The sequence below is a fragment of the Protopterus annectens genome, chromosome 8.part0 (assembly GCF_019279795.1).
Source record: "Protopterus annectens isolate FY-2018-M chromosome 8.part0, PAN1.0, whole genome shotgun sequence".
Taxonomy (NCBI): Eukaryota; Metazoa; Chordata; order Ceratodontiformes; family Protopteridae; genus Protopterus; species Protopterus annectens.
In genome coordinates, this window is record NC_056741.1 from 1,065,156,342 (window position 1) to 1,065,176,365 (window position 20,024).

Consider the following 20,024-nt stretch of genomic DNA (forward strand, 5'->3'; position numbering starts at 1 on the left):
CAGTGCCAGTAGAAGGAATGGCTTTTTTTTGTTGCTATTGACTGTAAGAGGTGATGGGGGGTGTGAGTGCATGGATTTAACTGTAATAAGCACATCCTTAAAGTGTAGAGATCAGCTTGATACAGTGAAGCGTCTTTTGTTGTTGTTTTTGTTGTTGTTCTTTGAGCTGGGGTGGGGTGGGGGGGTGATGTGATTAAGCTGAAGTGCCAAGATCAACACGAGTGAAAGTAATAGTAGTTTTTATTTTTTTTTATTTTTATTTTTTCTTTGTTTTGTGCATTGAGCTGGGAGGCATTGATATTAAATAAGCTGATAAGCTGAAATGTAAATGTAACAGTGAAGTTTTTTTGTGGTTTTCTTTCTTTTTCTTTGAAGAGCTGAGGGCATGGCACTTGAAGCGATCGGTACTGGCGTGGCTAGTCCAGTGTGGCCTGGTTTAGCAGTTGTTTTGAGACTGTAATGTACTTTTAAAAGGAGCACTCATTTCTTTCAGTTTAAAAGTACTGTTTATAATTAATATAATATTTTCTGTGGAGAAATTATGTTTATTTTTCCATTGTGGGGCTGCCAAAGTGTTTGAAAGTGCTTTTTGCTGTGTCAAAAAAAGTTACTTTTTTGAACTGACAGTTTTACTTGCATTGTTGTTTGTGTTACCCATAGGCCACAGTGGTACAGCGGTTAGTGTTGTCGCCTCACAGCAAGAAGTTCTCCTTTCGATTCTTGGCTGGAGTGTCTTCTGTGTGGAGTCTGCATGTCCTCCCCATGGTCGAGTGATGCTAAAGACATGCAGGTAGGTGCGTGCGTGAATGGGTGTGCCTTCTTTGAAGGTTGGGCGTCAGGCTGGCAACTCAGCTCCATAAAAATCTACTGCCAATCACGAGCGGACCGGAGTTCCGCTGTGGCGACCCCTAAAAGCCGAAAGATGTGTTGCTTGTTTTACCCAGGATAGAGGCACCATTTTTGACTTGATCATACAACAGATAATCAGTCCCATGGTAAGTCCTTCTTCTAGTCACAAAAAGAAAAAGTTAAGCAAACCACCTTTGCCACCACAGCAGTTTGCTCACCCGCAGATGGGTGACTCTGCTGTGGCCATTTGTTGTACCTCAGAGCACTTTCATCTTTTACCTGGATTCCTCTAGTGTAGCACCTGCAGCCTTGATGGACCTGGGGTTAGCCATGTTCTCTGTGGTTGTTAGAGTCCCCTCAGTGCACAAGGAAGAGCCAATCTTGCTAGTTATGGGGGAAGGAACAGAGAAGGTTTCCATGTTGTGTCAGAATGCTCTGTCCACCCTGGAGAAGCAGTGGATGCCATTAGTAACTCAGATGGCTCCATTTTTCCTGTTGAAAAGAAATAGAAAACCAAGCATATATCTACTCCTACTCAATTTTCTTTGGATGGGAGTAGTTTACTGGGACTAGCTAAGGGTTTGATTCAGGCTGTTGATCCTTCAAGAAAGACAGATGCCTCCTTTCCTGAAAAGATTCAAGATTCAGAATCTGAACAGGAAAATACAGGGATGGATTCAAGGTTGGTTCTCAGATTTCTGATTCAGACTCAGAGGAGAGCTCACTTTCTGATTTTCTCTGCGGGGGGGGGGGTCTCTTTCTCTGATACTATTGCTGGAATGTCCCAGTGTTTTCAGTGGGAGAACACTGAGATTTCTCTGTCCCTCAGAAAATACTTTGAGTTGTTACAGATGGCAATGGGAGGAAATTCCTCCTTTCCATTATGTCATTTCTCATCCTGCAGGTCAGACTCTTGTTTCTCCTGTTCTTCATCACATGCTGTCCCAAGGAGTGATAGAACCAGTTCCTCCTTTCCAGGTGGAGAAGGGGTTTTATTCAAGGATGTTCCTTGTCAGAAGAAAGAAAATGCTTGGAGACTAGTTCTGGGTCTTTCTTTCCTAAACCTGTTTGTGATAGTTCCCAAATTCAGAATGATATCACTTCACAACCTGTTGCCTCTTTTATCTCTTTCAAGTTTCATGGTAACACTATGCTTAAAAGATGCTTATCATCACATTCTTATGTATCCAGACTTCTGGTGTTTCTTAAGGTTTTGTGTCTGGATCACATTATCAGTTCTCTGCCTTATCCTTTGGACTATCCACTGCACCAAGAGTGTTCACAAAGTGTCTAGGTCCAGGTATTGGTCATTGCAGGCTACAATATATTTAGATGACTTACTTATTTTTGAAGGGTCTTTTTCAAAATGTCAGGAATCTATCCCTTGGGTGAGAGTTTTCTTGCACAAGCTGAGATGCCACAGGATTGTATTCCTGGGATGCCAATAGACACCTCATTTCAAAGAGCTTTTCTTCACAGGAAAAATTAGATTTTTATTTAGATCTGTTTTTAAGGTTTTCCACTGAGACTTTGATCACTCTGAGGGGATACCTCAGAATTATGGGTCTCATGGCATCTATGATTCTCATGATTCCCTGGCAAGGCTGCATATGAGAAGGACACAGTGGTATCTGAACTATCCTTAGTCCTAGCATCAACAACCTTTATCTTTTCAGATCCCAGTATTGGGATTTGTCGGAAGAGAAATCACTTGGTGAAGGCAATAGATATCCTTAAATCAAGGCCTCCCCTTCTCCCTCCATCCCTGCTCCAAAGCAGTCAGTCACCAGAGATGCATCAGACTTTGCTTGGGGAGCAGTTTCAGGAGAGATACAATGGGACATGGGACATAACTATCAAGGAGATGATTGCCTGATCAAGGCACTCAATTCCCTGAACCAGCTTTGGTCTCGGGGAACTCTTCAAGTGGTCACAGACAAGACCACATTGATGTGGTACATCAACAAAGCAAGGGGGGAATCAGGTCATACTCCCTTTGCAGACTAGGCATGTTAGCTTGGGATATAGCTTCACAGCACATTCTCAACCTACAGGCATCCTACATTCTGTCAGAACAAAACAGTGTGGCAGTTAAGCTGGGCAGGACCAGGGCCTGAGGGTCTTCTAAGATTTGATCCATCTATTGGAAGATCCTCAACTAGACCTCTTTGCCTGCTCTCTGAATAGTCAACTGACAAAATTATTTTCCAGGACTCCATGGAAGAAGGCCTGGAAGACCAATGCCTTTTCTTTTCTTGGTCAGAAATGTTAGTGTATTCCTTTTCACTCTTTCCACTAATGTCCAGGGTACTTCTGAAGATTCAGAAGGAATCTCCCAAGATCATTGGGGTGACTTCTTTCTGGCCCAGGTAACCATGGTTTCCCCATCTTTTGGAAATGGCCAGGGGCAATTACCACAAGCTTCCTCACAGGATGGATCTACTCACACAAGAACAGGTATGTTTGACACACCCTGACATCAATCATCTTTTACTGACAGACTGGAATATAGTGTCTTAATTCCTTTTAGACACCTGTTTTCTGAGAATGTACAGGGGGTTCTAATGGAGGGGAAAAAAAGCTTGCTACTAGAAACTAATGTATTAGTGAATGGAAAAGGTTTTCTAATTGGTGCCAACAGCATAAACAGCCAGGGTTAGTCCTCTGGTTGTACATTATTTGCATAAGTTACTATCCTATGAACGTTCTTATTCCTCTATCAAGATTCATTTATTGGCCATTTCAGAATATCTATCCATGGATCCTACTCTTTCAAGACAGTTGCATGTCAAACTGTTCTTGAAAGGGGTGTTGCATAAGAGGCCTCCAAGTAAACCAGTGGTCCCTCCTTGGGATCTTAATTTTGTGTTAGAGAAAGTAAAACCTGCTCCATTCGAACCAGTTAATCTGGCTGATTTGAGGTTCTTAACATGGAAAACATTTTATTGATTGCTCTGACCTCTGCAAGAAGGGTATCTGAGTTGCAACCCCTTATTGCGAGTCAACCTCAGTTTCCACAAGGATAGAGTTTCTTTGAGAACTATTCCTTGTTTTATGTCTAAAGTTGTATCTGAATTTACTTTAAGCCAACTATCCATCTACCCATTTTCTTTCCGGTACCTAAAAATGAGGGGGAATGGATACTCCATACTTTGGATGTCCACAGACAACTTGGGTACTATCTTGACAGAACTTAATCTTTCAGATCATTGGATCACTTGTTCCTTTCTTGTGAAGGTAAGAAGAAGGGATGACCTGTGTCAAAACAGTCTATTTCCAAATGGTTTAAGGGGATCCATGTTAAATGAGCAAAAGATCAAAATGTCGAATACAACATACTTGACAACCTTTGATTTGTAGTTCCAAAATGTTTTGGTCAGCCATTCTAGTCAGTGTAGTGTGTGAAGTACACACACTACACTGTTTGGAATGGCTACGTCACAGGCTGCTTTGTTTAATATACCCAACTCCGAGATCGCTGTACATTGGGGAAAGGGCAATTTCCCGGTAATCGCTTGTTGCAATTACTGGGAAATTGCCCTTTCCCCAATATACAATGATCTCGGAGATGGTATATTTAGTTAGGGGCATGTGGGAGGCACAGCCCCCCACATCAGGGGGTGTGGGTGGCAAAGCCCCCCACTTTATTTTAAAAGTAGGTGTGTTTGTGTAGGTGTGTTAGTGTTTGAATGATGTGAGTGTGTAGGGGTTTGTATGCATTGGTTGTATGTGTGTGTTTTGTATGTTAGTGTAGGGGAGGTGTGGGACAAACAAAATCTTTCGATTTTGTTTGTTTCAGGCTTTTAAAGGTTCGAGGTTTTGAACTTCGATCATAGTGTGTTTAGTATGTTGTACCCGACATTATGATTTTTCATTCATTTTGACATAGACCCATTTAAGGTTATTACCTTTTGTTATACTCGCCATGAGAAATCTATTCCAAGCAGGGTCAAGGCCACTTTACCACATTAGCATCCATGGTGTTTTGGAAGTAGTTGGATTCTAGAAATATTCTAGAAGCTGCTACTTGGTCCTACATACTTTTACAAAGCACTATAAGCTGTATTCCTTCTCTAGGTCTAGCTCCTGCTTTGCTGGGTCCATTCTCCAGGGGCTCCTGTACCCTTCTCCTTCCACCTCCAAAATAAATTTAGCTATGGTAATCTATCCATATAGCTAAGGCCATTGCAGCAGTGACCAATATGAAGAACATAGTACAGTGTTAGAGTTGAACTTACCATAACAGTAGATGTTCAAATGATCACTGCTGCAGTAGCCGCTCCCTCCCTCCATTCCCCTTGTTCTTTGGTCTTTTTTATGTCAGGGTGTGGACATTTATTTTTTGTTATTCATAATCTTGTCCTTTCAGGGTTCAGCCTCCCTATGTCTGCTGGCAGGAAAGCTCTGACTGGCTTCACACCTACACTTTTCTTTTAGTCAGCTCAGCTCAGTCTGCTTGACAGTTTGAGTGCATGGAAGAGATAACCCCATATAACTAAGGCTACTGCAGCAGTGGTCATTCAAATATCTACTGTCATAATAAGTTCAACTTACACAACTGTACCTTTGTTTATCTGTGGATACCCATTTATGTTGTTGCCACTTTTATCGACTATTACATTTATGATCTCTTAGTTTTGTGTCTTTCACTCCAAATCTACTACTTTATATAGTCACTTTAGACTGCTGGAATACACACAGAGTCTAACTGTGCTCCTTGTATTCCCTTTACTTTGTCATTTTTTGTCTTTTTATAAAGATCTTTTCTGCCTGCTGTTTATTTTTGGATTTCTATGTGAACAGTGCAAACTGTGTGCTCTTCTATGCCATTTAATTTGCAACTTTCTTTTCTGGTACTAAAGCTATGTTGTTTTTGGGCAATGCAAACTTTTTTTATTTATCCATTTTGTAGATGCAATTTTTGGCTGGTACTTTTTCCACCGCTCTCTGACTTCTCTTTCTCTTTTTATCCCTTACATGCCGTTGCCTAGCAGTTCTCATCTTCACCTCTCCTGCAATGCCTGATATCTTCCTCTTTCAGTACTGCATTTCCTCCAGTTACAGTAGTAGGAATTTATTTCAATATTCCTGTCTTTCTTGCCTTTTCTCTTAAAGCTCTGAACCCTCCTTACCTTACCTTTACTCCTTTAAAATTAACTAGCAGCTTCTTCTTCTCTGTTTTTTATTCCCTTTTGTTATTCCTCCACTCTTGTCTTTTACTGTCATATCTAGTACTTACTTATCCAGCTAGCATTCAGTCCTGGTTGCGTACTTTGCTAACCCTCACTCCTTTCCCATCAGTAAGAGTGGCGGACATTTTCTTCATCCGTTTTTCCTGCTGCGTTGTTATATTAATCCCATCCCATTCCTGCTGGTGACAGTGGTGGATGTTAATCTCTGCTCCTTGATTTTGCTTGCCTCCCATACTGTTATGTATCCTTTGTCATTTTGACTACCTTTCTTTCTTACTGCTTCCTCCTCGCTATTTAACTTGCCAGCTGTTAATTTGATTTTTGATACCATGTTAGCACCTTGCCCTGTCAACACTAATAACAATAAAGACTTGCTGCTCAAATGTGTATTTACATTTTCCTTTCCCTCTTCTATTTCTCTACTCTCAGCTCTCTCTTCTTTTGCAACATTAGGAGAGTTTATATCCTGGCTTCATGCACTTTGGTTACTGCGGCACTCCTCTGTCCCTCCCAGCAATAACAATGGTAGACACTTGAAACCTGCTGCATAGCTTTGGGGGTTGCATAATAGCAAAGGTGTTTACCTCATAGGGACAAGGTACAGGGTTTGATTTGTGAGTTGGGAGGTTGGCATAATGGTTAAGATGTTTACCTTATAGACAGAAGGTGCTGGGTTTGATCCCCACCTGAAGTAATCTTGGGAACTTAATTTTGTGTTAGAGAAAGTATAAAATTGCTCACAATGACTGTGTCGAAGCCTTTTGCAAGGTCAAGGGCTGCTGTATGGTAGACTGTTCTCATCAATCATCCTCTGTCAGTGTTTGTTTCAAGTCGAAGTTTTCAAAAGGCATGATCTGCCCTTTGCCGAAGGCAAACTGGGTCGTCGGATCCAAAGTCCCCCCATGTCCGTTTATGAGCATCATTATGATCCTCTCCCTAGCCATAGCATAGCTACTTGTTGACTTTATGTGTTTGGGCCATAATTACCAGGGAACCCTGGAGGGCACGCCTTTAGGAGGGGACCACAGACGCCGTTGCCCCCCTGCACGACCTGATAGATTTAGTTAGCCTAGTAGTAAACTATAAATGTATGTTACTTATCATATCTCTTTCATCCCACCTGTGAGAGGGTGGGCAGATGCTTCTACTGCTTAACCCTTTTATTTATTGTTACTTCCTATCATTTTACCCAGCTAGTTATCAGCTTGCCCTTTGGTCACTACTGCACTCCTCTATCCCTCCCAGCAGTGACAGTGGTTGACACTTGACACTGCTGCATAACTTTTCCTTTTCTAGAACATATTCAATTTCCTCACTTCCTACCCTTTTCCTCCACTTTGAAGACCATCTTGAGCAAATCAGTGACACTGGAGAGTAATTCCTAGGCACACCTCTATAATATATATAGATTTATATACAATCTCTCTCTCTCTCTCTCTATATATATATATATATATATATATATATATATATATATATATATATATATATACATGTACGTATATTTATAAATTGTACTTCTTTATGATACCCATACTGCTAATGCATGCTGTAAGTCATGTGACTTCATTCTTCAGGCAGTTTTCTGCCAAGTAAGTAAAGTGTTCAGATCCATCCATTTGACTTTCTTGTGTTTCTTAATTATGTCACATATTCTAGGTTAGTACTGGTGGAGAAAACAATCCAAAAATGTATTTCATGCTGGACAAAAGTTGGTTGAGGGAAGACTCACTCCAGTTTAAATATTCTGCAACCACTTGTTTCTAAATTATCTTTAGGATGAGAAGGTGAGAACACTGGATCCAGCCAGCATAACATCATTTACAAATGCCAAAATGACAAAATCCGTGTACTGTACTTATATTTTTTGTTTTTCAGCTGAACAAAGCACATCGCACATATGGATGATCCAAAATAATATCATACTCTTAAAATTATTATTATTTTCTGGCAAGACTGGCAATGTGCTTTCTTATATTAAACACCCAAATATGGATTATGGTTAGAAATAAAGCCAGTAAATATAAGTAAGAACATGTGGTATACCTTCAGTTCCAAATTTGCATTTGTTTATTAAAAAGAAAGTACCTGTTGAGTCAGATGTAACCAGAAGAAGAAGAAAACATAGGCATGATATTTCTCTCTTCCATAGCTTCATCTGTGAACTCTGCAGAGAAACAGTTTAACATCACAAATTAGTGGGTTGCACTTTATACTTAAACCACATTTTTATTTGATGGTATTCAGAATTTTTTGCACTGGACTAGATAAAATGCATGCTTAGAAATGACCCTTCTCCATGCTTTAACCAAGGTTCTGAATATTAATAATGTCCAGTGTGATGGCAGCAGAAACATTTTTTTACATATTCAGTTTGTTGCAAACAGCAACACAGAATTTATAGCCATAGAGCTATCACAGCATTTCTGAACTCTGACTCCTAACATATTTGTGAATTTTAAATTCAAAACCTCAGACTGCCTTGTTCTACACAATAAAATGAGTGAAACTCAATACAGTCACAAAAGAAATTTACAACTGACCTTAAGCAGAAAAAAAAAGTTTAATTTCCTTGCAGCATAGCTAGTATTGATATCCATGGCAGAAAAAAGGGCATTGCATTTTATTTTTGCATCACTATTTTTTGCCTCATTTAGTTTCACCTTTTTTACCTTGACACTGTTTCATGTCAGTAGTGAAAAAGTTGACTGTTGGTCACCACATCACCACTAATAAGCAGCAGAACTTATAACAGCGAATTAGTACGAACAAGAAGAATGACAAAAGAAGACTAAGAAAGGAAATCCAAGAAGTATGATCTATAGAATTATGACTCGTTCCCCAGTCATAACCATCTTATTATATGTTCAAGAAATGGATACCAAAACATTCATCTTCAGAGCAAAGTCTGAGAGTGAATCTTGGCTTCCAAGCTGTGAGCATATATAAAGGTTATGAATGGTGAGACCCGGTCAAAATTCTTTGTAGTGCATGGAGCTTTGTCAGCTCCATGTACACCTAGATACAGATAAAAATGGGAAAAAAAGTGAAAAGTGTTTGCCAGTAATGCACTTAATGTTTTTAAACAGAAAATAACATACCTCTCAGCTTCTTATCTTAAGAATTTTGGACAAATCTAAAAATAAGGGCGGGGGACAAAGGCTCAGAATTAGGGACCATTTTTAAACATTGCTCTAATTCACTTTAAACATTAACAGAACCACAGGTTTTGCATCAGTACATATTTTCTGAACATTGGCTGGCATTACTGACTGACTGACTGTAATCTTCAATGATTTACCAAAAATTCAAAAAAATTACAAAGGATAGGGCAAAAATATGAGGCAAAATAATGGACATTCTGCAAAATCTGGGGCAATTAAGAGACATGGGCAAAAGGCAGAAACAAATTGCTCCTCTATAGAACTAATGACTTTAAAAGCTATTAGTCACTTTATTCTGCCATTCTTTGTTTTTCTTTGCAAGTATGGCAGAGTGGAATTCTAACAACTTTTGACATTTGTTTTTTCCTTCTACTGGTGTTCTTTACCAGCTGGCACTGTCCACTGTTAGCCCCTAGAGTGAGACCCAAACTTAACAGTGCTTAGGTGTGTTTACCAAGCTTTTGTTAAGCACCCATAAGTGCCGTTAAGATCAAATGTTGTGCTAGTGAAGCACTTAAAAAGTGTATTTTTTCCCCTAATTTCTGACTGTAATTATGTTGCTCCATGCATTGCAATACTCATTACAAAAACACAGGCATTATACTGTAGTGTCACTCGCAAAATACAAAAAAAAAAAAAACTTGAGAATTACAAAGATGGTATGCATTACAGTAAGAAGAACACATTAAGTTCATACAAATATAGTAATATGAAGGATGACTGAAAAACATGCATGAAAACAGCTTAGAAGCAAAAAAGGATTAAGGATAATACAAAAAACAATGAGAGAGAGTGAGATTGTGAGAGAGAGAGAGAGAGAGAGAGAGAGATAGAAAGAAAACTAAGTTGCCATGAATAATCAAAGTCGTATTGCAATGTATATTATATTGCAAAGAGCTTGTAATAGAGTGCACGGGGATTCTAACGAAGGCTAACAGTATACTGTGGTGGTGATCAAAGTCACACAGAAAACAGATCAAAATGATCCAGTCAAATTTCTACGAATAAAGGGGTATTTCATGAAATGTCATAAAGACAATAAAAAATATGTTATTAAAAGACAAAGGCATATGACATATGGGGTACAATAGCAGATAGGTTGACAAATGATTTCTTTACCCACTTAGATAAATGTATAGAACTTGCAATCCCATCCAATTCCAAATATAATGGGAAATGTAAAAACAAACCACCCTGGTTATCCACTGATATAAATAAAATCTATAATAAAAGGAGAAACCTCACGGAATTATACTGTATATCAAATACCCTCATGTTATGGAAAATGTCAAAAATGTCAGACATTTGCCTAAAAACTTAAAAAAATATATTATTGCATCTACTAAAGTAGCCCATGAACACAGTTTAGCAACTGCAGTCAAGGGCAACTATAAATCCTTCTTCAGCTAAGTACGGAAACAAAGAAACAACAATCAGCACGGCACTGAACTCATATCAAATGGCAAAATGGAACTGCCTATGTGAAATCAACAGACTTTGCCAATATACTAACAAACAAATTCAGTGCAAATTTTACTATGAACATGACTATCCAAAGCCCTCATATCCCTGAATCTTTCAAAATCTACCATCCTTTCTAAAGAACGTGTATAGAAAGTGCTGTCCAAGACCATATTGACTTCTTCCATGGGACCTGATAACATACCAGGCTGTTTAATACTAAACATGCCTTTGTGGAGCCATTCCCCAAACAATTTAACATGAACCTAGCAACAGGTTTTGTCTTGGAGGTATGCCACACAGCAGTGGTGATGCCACTCCATAATGATTGTCCTGCAATGGACCCTGAGAATTATAGGCCCATTAATTTGACAAGTCACATTTGCAAGGCCATGGAACACATTATAACTGACCTAATAAACTCTGGCATTAAACAATTTTATCAAGCAAGACCCAGAACAGTTTGGCTTTATAAGGGGTGACTCCTGCCTGGTGAATTTCTTTGAAATGGTAACACAAAGTGTTGACAGCAGTCATATTGTCCCAACTAAATACATTGATCTGCCAAGGCATGTGACATCAGTCCCCATGTTAGTATAGATAGTGGTCTAAATGCATTACAAACAGAGCCCTATGTGGTATGATGGAAAGCCAAGTGGCTAAAACACAGAACCCACATGTTGCAGGTGGCAGGCGCAGTATTAGAGAATATGACGGTAACCACTGGTGTTTTGCAGGGCTCAGTGCTGGGACTTCTTTTATTTAGTGTTTACATTTCTTAATACCAGTCCAATCACCAAGACCTTTGGCTAACTAAGTTTGTGGATGACGGCAAACAGGGAGTCATTGTCAAATCCCCCTGGGCTGCTCAGGCTCTTCAGTAAGAATGAACACTCATAAAGATCTGTTGTGCTAAAAATGGGTTTAAATAAAATGTTAACAATGCAGTATTGTCACATTTGATAGACAGCACCTTCCTAGCATACAACACAAATAATACTCCACTTCAAAACAAGAATGTAATTTGATATATTGCAACTTGGGTTGACAGTTCTTTCTCCTTTGACCACCATGTAATGACAGTGACCAGGAAATCCTTCTTGCTCCTCTTAGCATAGCTAATTGCCAAAATAATACCATTTAGATCTAAAGAGGTCATCGTCCCCTTGTATTCAGTACTGGTAATGCCTATTACTGAATACAATGTACCCTTCAGCTGTATTTCAATAGACATAGTAAACAAATAGAATCCCCAGAGATTCCTAATGACATGGTAATGGGATTAAATGCCTTAAGCTACCAGAAAAGACTAGAACTACTTCCCCTTTATTTGGTACAATATAGATTCCTCAGTAGATATCTATGCCTTGCCTTCCATGCACTTAAGGACCCTGTTGTCCTAAATCTGTTCTGTAGACATAAGTCAATCAGTTCCACAAATACCAGAACCAAGGATCCAAATCTTCATCAGAAGATTAATAAAACATGTTACAGGAGTGGGTTCATTACTGAGCACCTCCCTCACCTCTGCAGATCAAGCAGTATGTTGCACTGTACTCCTTCAAAAGGGACTTGGAAAATTTGATGGATATTCATGCGTTCATCCCTAGGTGGACTGGTTTAGCCCTCCTAGAGAGGGGCGATAACATCCAAGGGTGGGTATCAGCAAGATGCAGTCATGACAACACTCAATTGCCTTGAACTTTCCTGTAATTCCTAAGAAAAGGAGTGGGCAGTTGTACTTAGGGTACTAGATAGAAAACTTTTAAATGTCCTTCTAGCAGTAATGTGTTTGGCTGTTTTAAAATCTCTAACTAGAAATAATTACAATTACCATTTTATTTTCTGATATATTTTCAAAGGTTCATCTGTTCTTAGGTTTGATTGTCAAACGTATGTGCTATTTATCTGCCAATTTAGTGCGGAAGATTAAGATTATGAGCTGCAAATGAGCTTTGTCCTATAGTTCATGGTTTGATTCTCTAGCTAGTCTGGCTTTCATAGTGTCAGACAACATTTTATAGCTGATGACATCAGCAGTGTCCAGTGAGAAATTTGGTAGTAGGGGTATCTCACATACTGTTGAAGTAAAAACAAGGAGTATTTTAAAAAAGCTGGTGAATAATTCAATAAACAGGTTCTTGAGTGAAGAGTTAGTTTTAGTCTTATAGGTTCATAGGTTCATAGGTTTATACTAGGCTAACTGCCCTAGGGCATTTATAAGCCTAGCCCAAAGTTATGTGGCTTACGCCGCCCCTTATGTTAGAAATACTGTGCCCATTAGTTTGTTGTGCCTCTGTCCAGTAGTGACACAGAGATGATTCCCGGGTAAACCTACGATCTCCCATCCACCGGTCAAGATTTCTCTTGAACAGAGCCAGCAACGTGCTCTGCCTCACATGGACCGGGATTTTATTCCACAGCATGGGGAGTCTCTGGGTGATAAATCTATCCCTCCAGCACGTCCTATTTATATCCGTGCTAAGGTGTAAGTCTCTTGCTCTAGTGGTTTTGGTGGATTTGGATTTTTTGAGGTGGAGCATGTCCATTAATTCTGGGTTGGTCATGGCCTTGTATGTCAGGCACAGGTCACCTCTGAGCAGACGGTATGCAACTGAATAGAGTTGGAGTTTCTTCAGTCTGGCAGCATATGACAGGTTTTGGAGTCCCTTTATCCTTTTGGTGAGGAACTTTTGGGGTCTCTCCAATTGCTGCAGGTGTTGGGTGAGATACATCCCGAATGGGGCATTGTACTCGATCATTGGTCTGATAAGTGAAGAGTACAGGGGAACAATGACTTCAATTGATCTGGATGTGAATCCCTTCATGATCAGGTGGGCAATGTAGAAGGTCTTTCGAACCACTTTAGCAATGTGAGCGTCAAACGAGAGGCCACTGTCAACCTGGGTCCCCAGGTCCCTGATAACCTCTTCTGTGCTTAGTGGGTTGCCACCTATATGGTAGCTTGGGGTTACCTTGTTTTTCCCAAAGGGTATGACTATACACTTTTTTGCGTTTAACTTCAGGCCATGGCTCTGGCACCAGCTATCAGTTTCCGTGAGACCCCTCTGAAGGATGTCTGTGTCCGATGTACTATCCACTATGGCACCCAGTTTGCAGTCATCCGCAAACTTTGTCAGCCATAGTCCTTCTATGTTTGCCTGTACTTCTGAGAAGTAGATGCCGAACAATAGGCGGCCAAGGACTGAGCCCTGTGGGACTCCACTTGTAACCGGCTTGGAGTCTGACATGGCTCCAGCAACTCTAACCCTGTGGGTTCTGTCCTTTAGCCAGTTTGCAACCCATCTTGTGACATATGGGTTTACATTTAAGCTGGTAAGTTTCTCTATAATACCCGAGTGGGGTATTGTGTCGAAAGCTTTTGCAAGGTCAAGGTAGGCTGTATGGACTGCCTTTCCCTCATCAATGGCCTTGGTGACTGTTTCAAAGAAGTCGACCAAGTTCAGAAGGCAAGATCTGCCCTTGACAAAGCCAAACTGGGTTGGGTCCAAGGTCTGCAAGTCCCCTATGTCCTTGTTTATGAGTTCCATTATGATCCTCTCCATAGCTTTGCAGACCAGGCTTGTTAAGCTTATGGGGCGGTAATTACCAGGGTCCATAGAGGCACCGCCTTTGTGGAGTGGGACCACAGTTGCTGTACGCCACTCCTTGGGCACATATCCTGTGGTGAGGCTAAGATTAAACAGCTGCCTTATGTGCAGGTTTAGTTCTTCATTGAGTTCATGTAGCACACAGCCGGGGACCCCATCCAGTCCCATTGATGCTGTGTTTTTAGCTTTAGAGAGAGCAGCTTTCACCTGCGCATTTGAGATGTCTGGGAGGCTACTCTCAGTTGGGATAGTTATCTCTCCTTTTGGGGGGGGGGTGAAGTTTGCGCTGAACCTGTCTGCCAGTATGTTGGCAATGTCTGTGGGTTCAGTGATTTTTGTATCATTTTGGACTAATTCTGAGCATATCTGGGAGTTTCCACCCAGGTTTCTGACATAGCTGAAGAAGGCCTTATGATTGTCTTTTGAATCTATGGCAATTTTTCTCTCAAAGTTGGCCTTGGATGATTTTATGAGGGATTGTAGTTTCTTGCTAGTGCTGATCAAAGATGCCTTCCCTTTTGGGATTTTGCTCTATCATGTAATAGCTTTCTCCTCTTATTGTAAAGTTTGTTTATGGCTGGGGTCCACCAGACTGGACGTTTGCCCTTGGTGGAAAGAGTCTTGGTTTTATTTGGGATTGCCTGATCCATGCAGTCCTGAAGGTGTTCATAGAAGGCATTTGTAAGGGCTTCCGCAGCTTGGGTTGTGGTTTCCATTGGCTCAGGGGCCTTGAAGGATACCACACCTGTCTTGAGTAGTGTGAAGTTTGCTTTAGAGAAGTTCTTCATTGTGGTCTTTTTTGTTTGGCGTGGGGGCAGGATGTGGATTTCTAGTGAGATTAGTTTATGATCTGATCTCACCAATGAGGGATATACTTTTGGTGTGGAGCATTTTGTCCCCATGTTCGTGATGATGAGATCTAGTATATTTTCTCCTCTTGTGGGGACGGTGACTAGTTGTTCCATGGCATTTGAATTTATGAACTCCAGGAACCTTTGGGCTAGAAAATTTGGGCTTGAGTAATGTTCCCAGTCTATATTCGGGTAGTTGAAGTCACCCAATATGATGGTGTTTGGTGATACATTTATACCCTCCAGTGTCTTCAGGAAGGCTGTGTGGGTTTCCTGAGTTTGAGAGGGTGGCCTGTAGCATGTTACAAATTGTAGAGCAGTTTTGCCTATGGTTAATTGCACCTGGATGGTTTCCGATGCTTCGTGCGTAGCCACCAACCTGGAAGTGTGGGTATCCTTGATGAATATGGATACACTTCCTCCTTTTCTGGTGTGGTCCGAGTTTTGGGGCCGGAACGCATGATATGAGATGAAACCTGATAGTGCCGGGGTGCTCTCAGGAGCCTTGAACCAGGTTTCAGTCACAGCACAGACATCGATGTTCTCCATACTGAGAAGGGCCTCGAGTGTGTGCATTTTGAGATTTAGACTTCTGGCATTGAGCAGCATTACCCTTAGTTTCTTCAAGTTTTTGTTTTCTAGGGTGGTAGGTTTAGAATTTGAGCCTTGCCTAAAAAAGGCACTATGGGGGTGGCAAGAGCCTTAGCCAATATCCAGAATCCCAGGGTGACAGGTGCAAGCCGTCCCTTGAAGCAGCGTGGCTTGTCGAGCATGTCATCCCAGGCAGACAGGCACTGGATCCCCTTTGAATGACACCAGAAATTAAGCCAATTGTTAAAGCTGATCATCTTGTCACTATATTGTGGCATCATTCTTGGTGAAGGAAGGATACTGCTCAGGGTCAGGGTCATACCTGCCTGGGCTACATAATCAGAGAGCTCCTCTATGTCTCTTTTCATGTAGTCCAGGGAGGTACATCTCAGGTCGTTCACACCAGCATGGACAATGACTGTGTCATACTTGTACTTGCCGTGGAGTGACCTGAGTGCTTGTGTTATGTGTTGGATTCTAGCGCCCAATAGGCAGCTTACCGTGACCTTCTCCTTGTTCAGCCTGGTGAGTGGGACGTCAGTGTGTCTGACTATGGAGTCACATATGACAAGTATGTTTGGTGTTGTATTTGGCCTTAAGGGCAGTGACTGCTTTGCACACTGATTTTGTTGTTTATGTGTTGTTTGTGTGGTGTATTGAGTTTGCAGTTGCTTGGGTGTCTGCTTTGGAGGCCTCTGCTGTTTAGGTAAATTTTTACTCAGAGCCTCCGAGTATGTCTTAGTGTGTTTATGTGTTTGATTCAGTGGTCTTATTAAAGAAAACAACCAGAATACCATTGTGATGCCTACCACAGATCAATTTATTTATTTATTCTACTTTTCTCTTCTTTCAGTTGGTCTCCTGACTTGAAAGGGTGGTGGATGTAAGGCAGAACCTAGATAAATTGATATCCTTCAAAGTGTAGTTTTTGTGAGTAGATGTGGCTACAGATAGAAGATATTGCTGATTGCCAATTTAGCCTGTTAAATTAAGTGTGTATTCTGTCAGTATTGAACAGAGGAATGATGCTGGTGGACTGAGTAACTAATTCCTTTCTTGTTTTATAAACTGTCTTTTGAGTGTAACTTCTATTTTATTTTACTTATCACTTTCTTCAAGATGAATGCTCTTGGGATCCTGACTTAAAGGGGTGGATGTAAGAGGCTAGCCTTGCTCTGTATAGTATTGAAACTGTAGCTTCTATGTAGTAGCAAGTTAGGTGAGTTAGGTGAGGAAGGGAGGTGAGTAGCAGTTTACAAGTATTTTTAATTTGTTTTGGCAGGAGTCTCACATTTTGGATATTTTTCAATTTTCACTGGTAGTACAGATGACATGGACAAATTTACTGCAGCTTATGTAAAATATGTTGAACAACTCCAGATGGTTGGAATGCAAACCACACTGTATATCTGAAATGTTTAAATGTTTCAGACAGCAATTCTATTTTAACCAGCAAGAACAGTTCTCAAATTCAGTGTGTAGAGAATCCTGACCAAATGTATAATGTAGTGAAAATGAAGAATAAGGAAGCACAGACTGATTTAATTGCATCTTGTTGTGAGATTAGCACTCAGACATTAAAGGAGGCATTTCATGTGATTGTGGATTCAGTAGTGCAAAAAGGTGTTGCAGGAGAATGCATGCAGTCCTGGATGTAGAACCATCAATTGATACAGTCACTAAAGTTTCTAAGAGTTTAGATTACTGACAATTGGATGTAAATATGTTTAGGAAATTTGATCAATACAGTCTCAGTGGTAGTGAAATAATACATGTTGACTGAGCACTGGGAGATGGTCAAAAAAAGGAGAAGAGCTCTTGGAGGTCTAATGGCCTCTAAGTATGGTACTAGTGACAATGGATACATTGGAGCATGTATTTCTTTTTTTACTGGGCAATAAGAAACATAATTAATAAAAATAATTTAATAGTTCATAGATAGAACATTTTTATCATTTGAGATTCCATGTGTATGGGCTTGAAAGTTCCTTTACCTCAGTTTAACAGAGCAAGAATTATGATGTATTTCAGAAACATCGGGCGGCATCAGATAAATTGTTTGTAATAAAGAAAAATGTGATTGCAATATTTGTACTTGCTAAGAATAATGATGTAGAAATAACTAATGAACAAACATTGCTACAGAAGTAGATAAAATATGTTTAAGTGAAATGCATGAATTTAAATATATGTTTTCTGATTTCTTCTTCCACCATGCTACAGTGATAGCTTACTAAGTTGCATGGAAATTCACCAACATTATCACAAGTGTCTGTTTTAGAAAACCTTTCACAGTGGTGGCGATCTGGGATGCTATGTCATGCAAACTTGTTTTCTACATGGATTAGTTGCATTTTAGTCATCTTGGAAACAGAAAATTAAGTTCTAGGTTAATTAAACTGGGATATCCCTTTTTAGGAAAAAGGTGACGTAAAAGAAAATAAACTTAACCACTGCTAAAATATGAAATGTTTGTTATGCAATGGCAGGAGTGTGAACAATAAGTTTAAGGGCCTGGAAGGCAGAGTAATGAGATAAAGTCTTGATGTTATATTTATTACTGAAACTTGGTTCAGCAACATCATTAGGCCTTTTGGTACTTCCTGGGTATGCAGGATACAATTGTTAAAGACTGAACAAGGGAGGATGAGAACGTTCTATTTTTAACTCTTCCTTCACATCTTTAATAAAGTTTTGCAGCTCAGACTCTGTGATTTTTGAAGTAAATTTTGATGACATACAACTATTTGGGCTGTTTTCTTTTTACAGATCTCCATCTTTTTTTAAAACGAAATTAGAAGCTTCCTGTATATCATTAGATAATTCTTTATTAAAAAAATGTCGACATGATTGAAGATGACTTATATGCCCCTTTTGCTGGTTGGGAAAGCAATGTTTTTATAGAGATCGTAGTTCCTTGATGGTAATAACTAGTGCTGAACTTGGTTGCATTCAATTGGTAAGTAATCTAACTCAGCGACAAGATTTTTGATGTGGTTTGGATTAATGGCAATTTAGAATATAGTTATTACAGAACAGAATATGGATTATGTATGTCACATCATTTGGTTATATGTTGGTAAGTCGTTAAGCCAACGGTGAAGCCAAGTGTAAGACAGTTGACCAATACTGAAATTCTAGCAAGCTGATTATTTAGCTATTAATATGGAATTAAGTAACTGGAGGTGGCAGGAAGCTATGAAAGATAAAGATATTCAAGAGTGTTAGGCTATTTTTTTACAAATGTATCGACGGTGTTATAACAGATTGTTTTGTTCCAATGTCAAGTAGTAGCAATTGTAGTAAGAAATGTATAGAATGGTGGTCAGGAAAACTTGAAAGTCTTAGAGGAAAAGAAGGCTAGTTCACAGAGATATATAAGGATACTTAACGTGACTAATAAAGCTAAGTATCAAGAGTTTTAGGATACAGTTGAGATCAGCAAAAATAAATTATGAATTCAAGCTGGTAACCTTTACTGCTGATAACAAGAAAACCCTGTATAGGCACTTAAGGAGTTACATGAGGGACCCCAACTTGAATATTAGTGTAATTAAAGATGGAGCTCTGATTACCAGACAGACACAACTGGTAGAACTATTTGCCAACAAGTTTTTGGCCTTATCAAATAATTGTTGCACTTTGCCTACTATTAATTTAAATAGAATCTTCTGTCCTACTTTAACACTGAGTGTAGTTGAAAAATCATTATGCAATGTTCAGTCATATTCTACAACCGGGTTTCATGTCCTTAATGGGAATGTTATGACAAAAATCAATGTGTCTATATAACATTGTATACATTGGTTATTTCAGCATTCTTCCACACTTATGGAAAATAGCTGTTGTTATTCCCTTACTTAAAGGAGATAACAATTACACACTAGATAGCTATTATTCAATTAGTCTCACATGTATCATAGGCAAATGTTTTGAAAGAGTGATTTGTTCCTTAGAAAAATACAAGTTATGTACCACATTGGTCATCTTCAGCATGTTTTATTTTTTTCTTGTATCAGATTGTATATGACTAATTTAATAAGTGTCTATGAAAATATATGGGAGTCTGTGGATATAGAGCTATCAGCAGATGTACTGTATCTGGATCTATCAGAGCATCTGACTCTGTGCCACATAGAGGAATTTTATCCATTTTGTATAAACTGCTTATAAATCAATATGTAATTAAGTGGATTACTGGTTGGCTGACTGTAAGCCACGGTGGTGCAGTGGTAGCGTTGTCGCCTCACAGCAAGAGGTTCTCCCGTTCAATTCTTGGCTGGAGTGCCTTCTGTGTGGAGTCTG

At 39.7% G+C, this 20,024-nt stretch overlaps 1 protein-coding gene across 2 annotated transcripts in view; it reads right to left on the reverse strand.

The window, feature by feature from the left end:
• LOC122809219 overlaps positions 1 to 20,024 on the reverse strand; it is a 633,651-nt gene that overhangs the window by 474,153 nt on the left and 139,474 nt on the right. For both annotated transcript variants that reach the window (XM_044080532.1, XM_044080531.1), the window contains exon 2: positions 8,130 to 8,208. In XM_044080532.1, the coding sequence (XP_043936467.1) occupies positions 8,130 to 8,208 (79 nt within the window). The remainder of the gene's footprint in view (positions 1 to 8,129; positions 8,209 to 20,024) is intronic.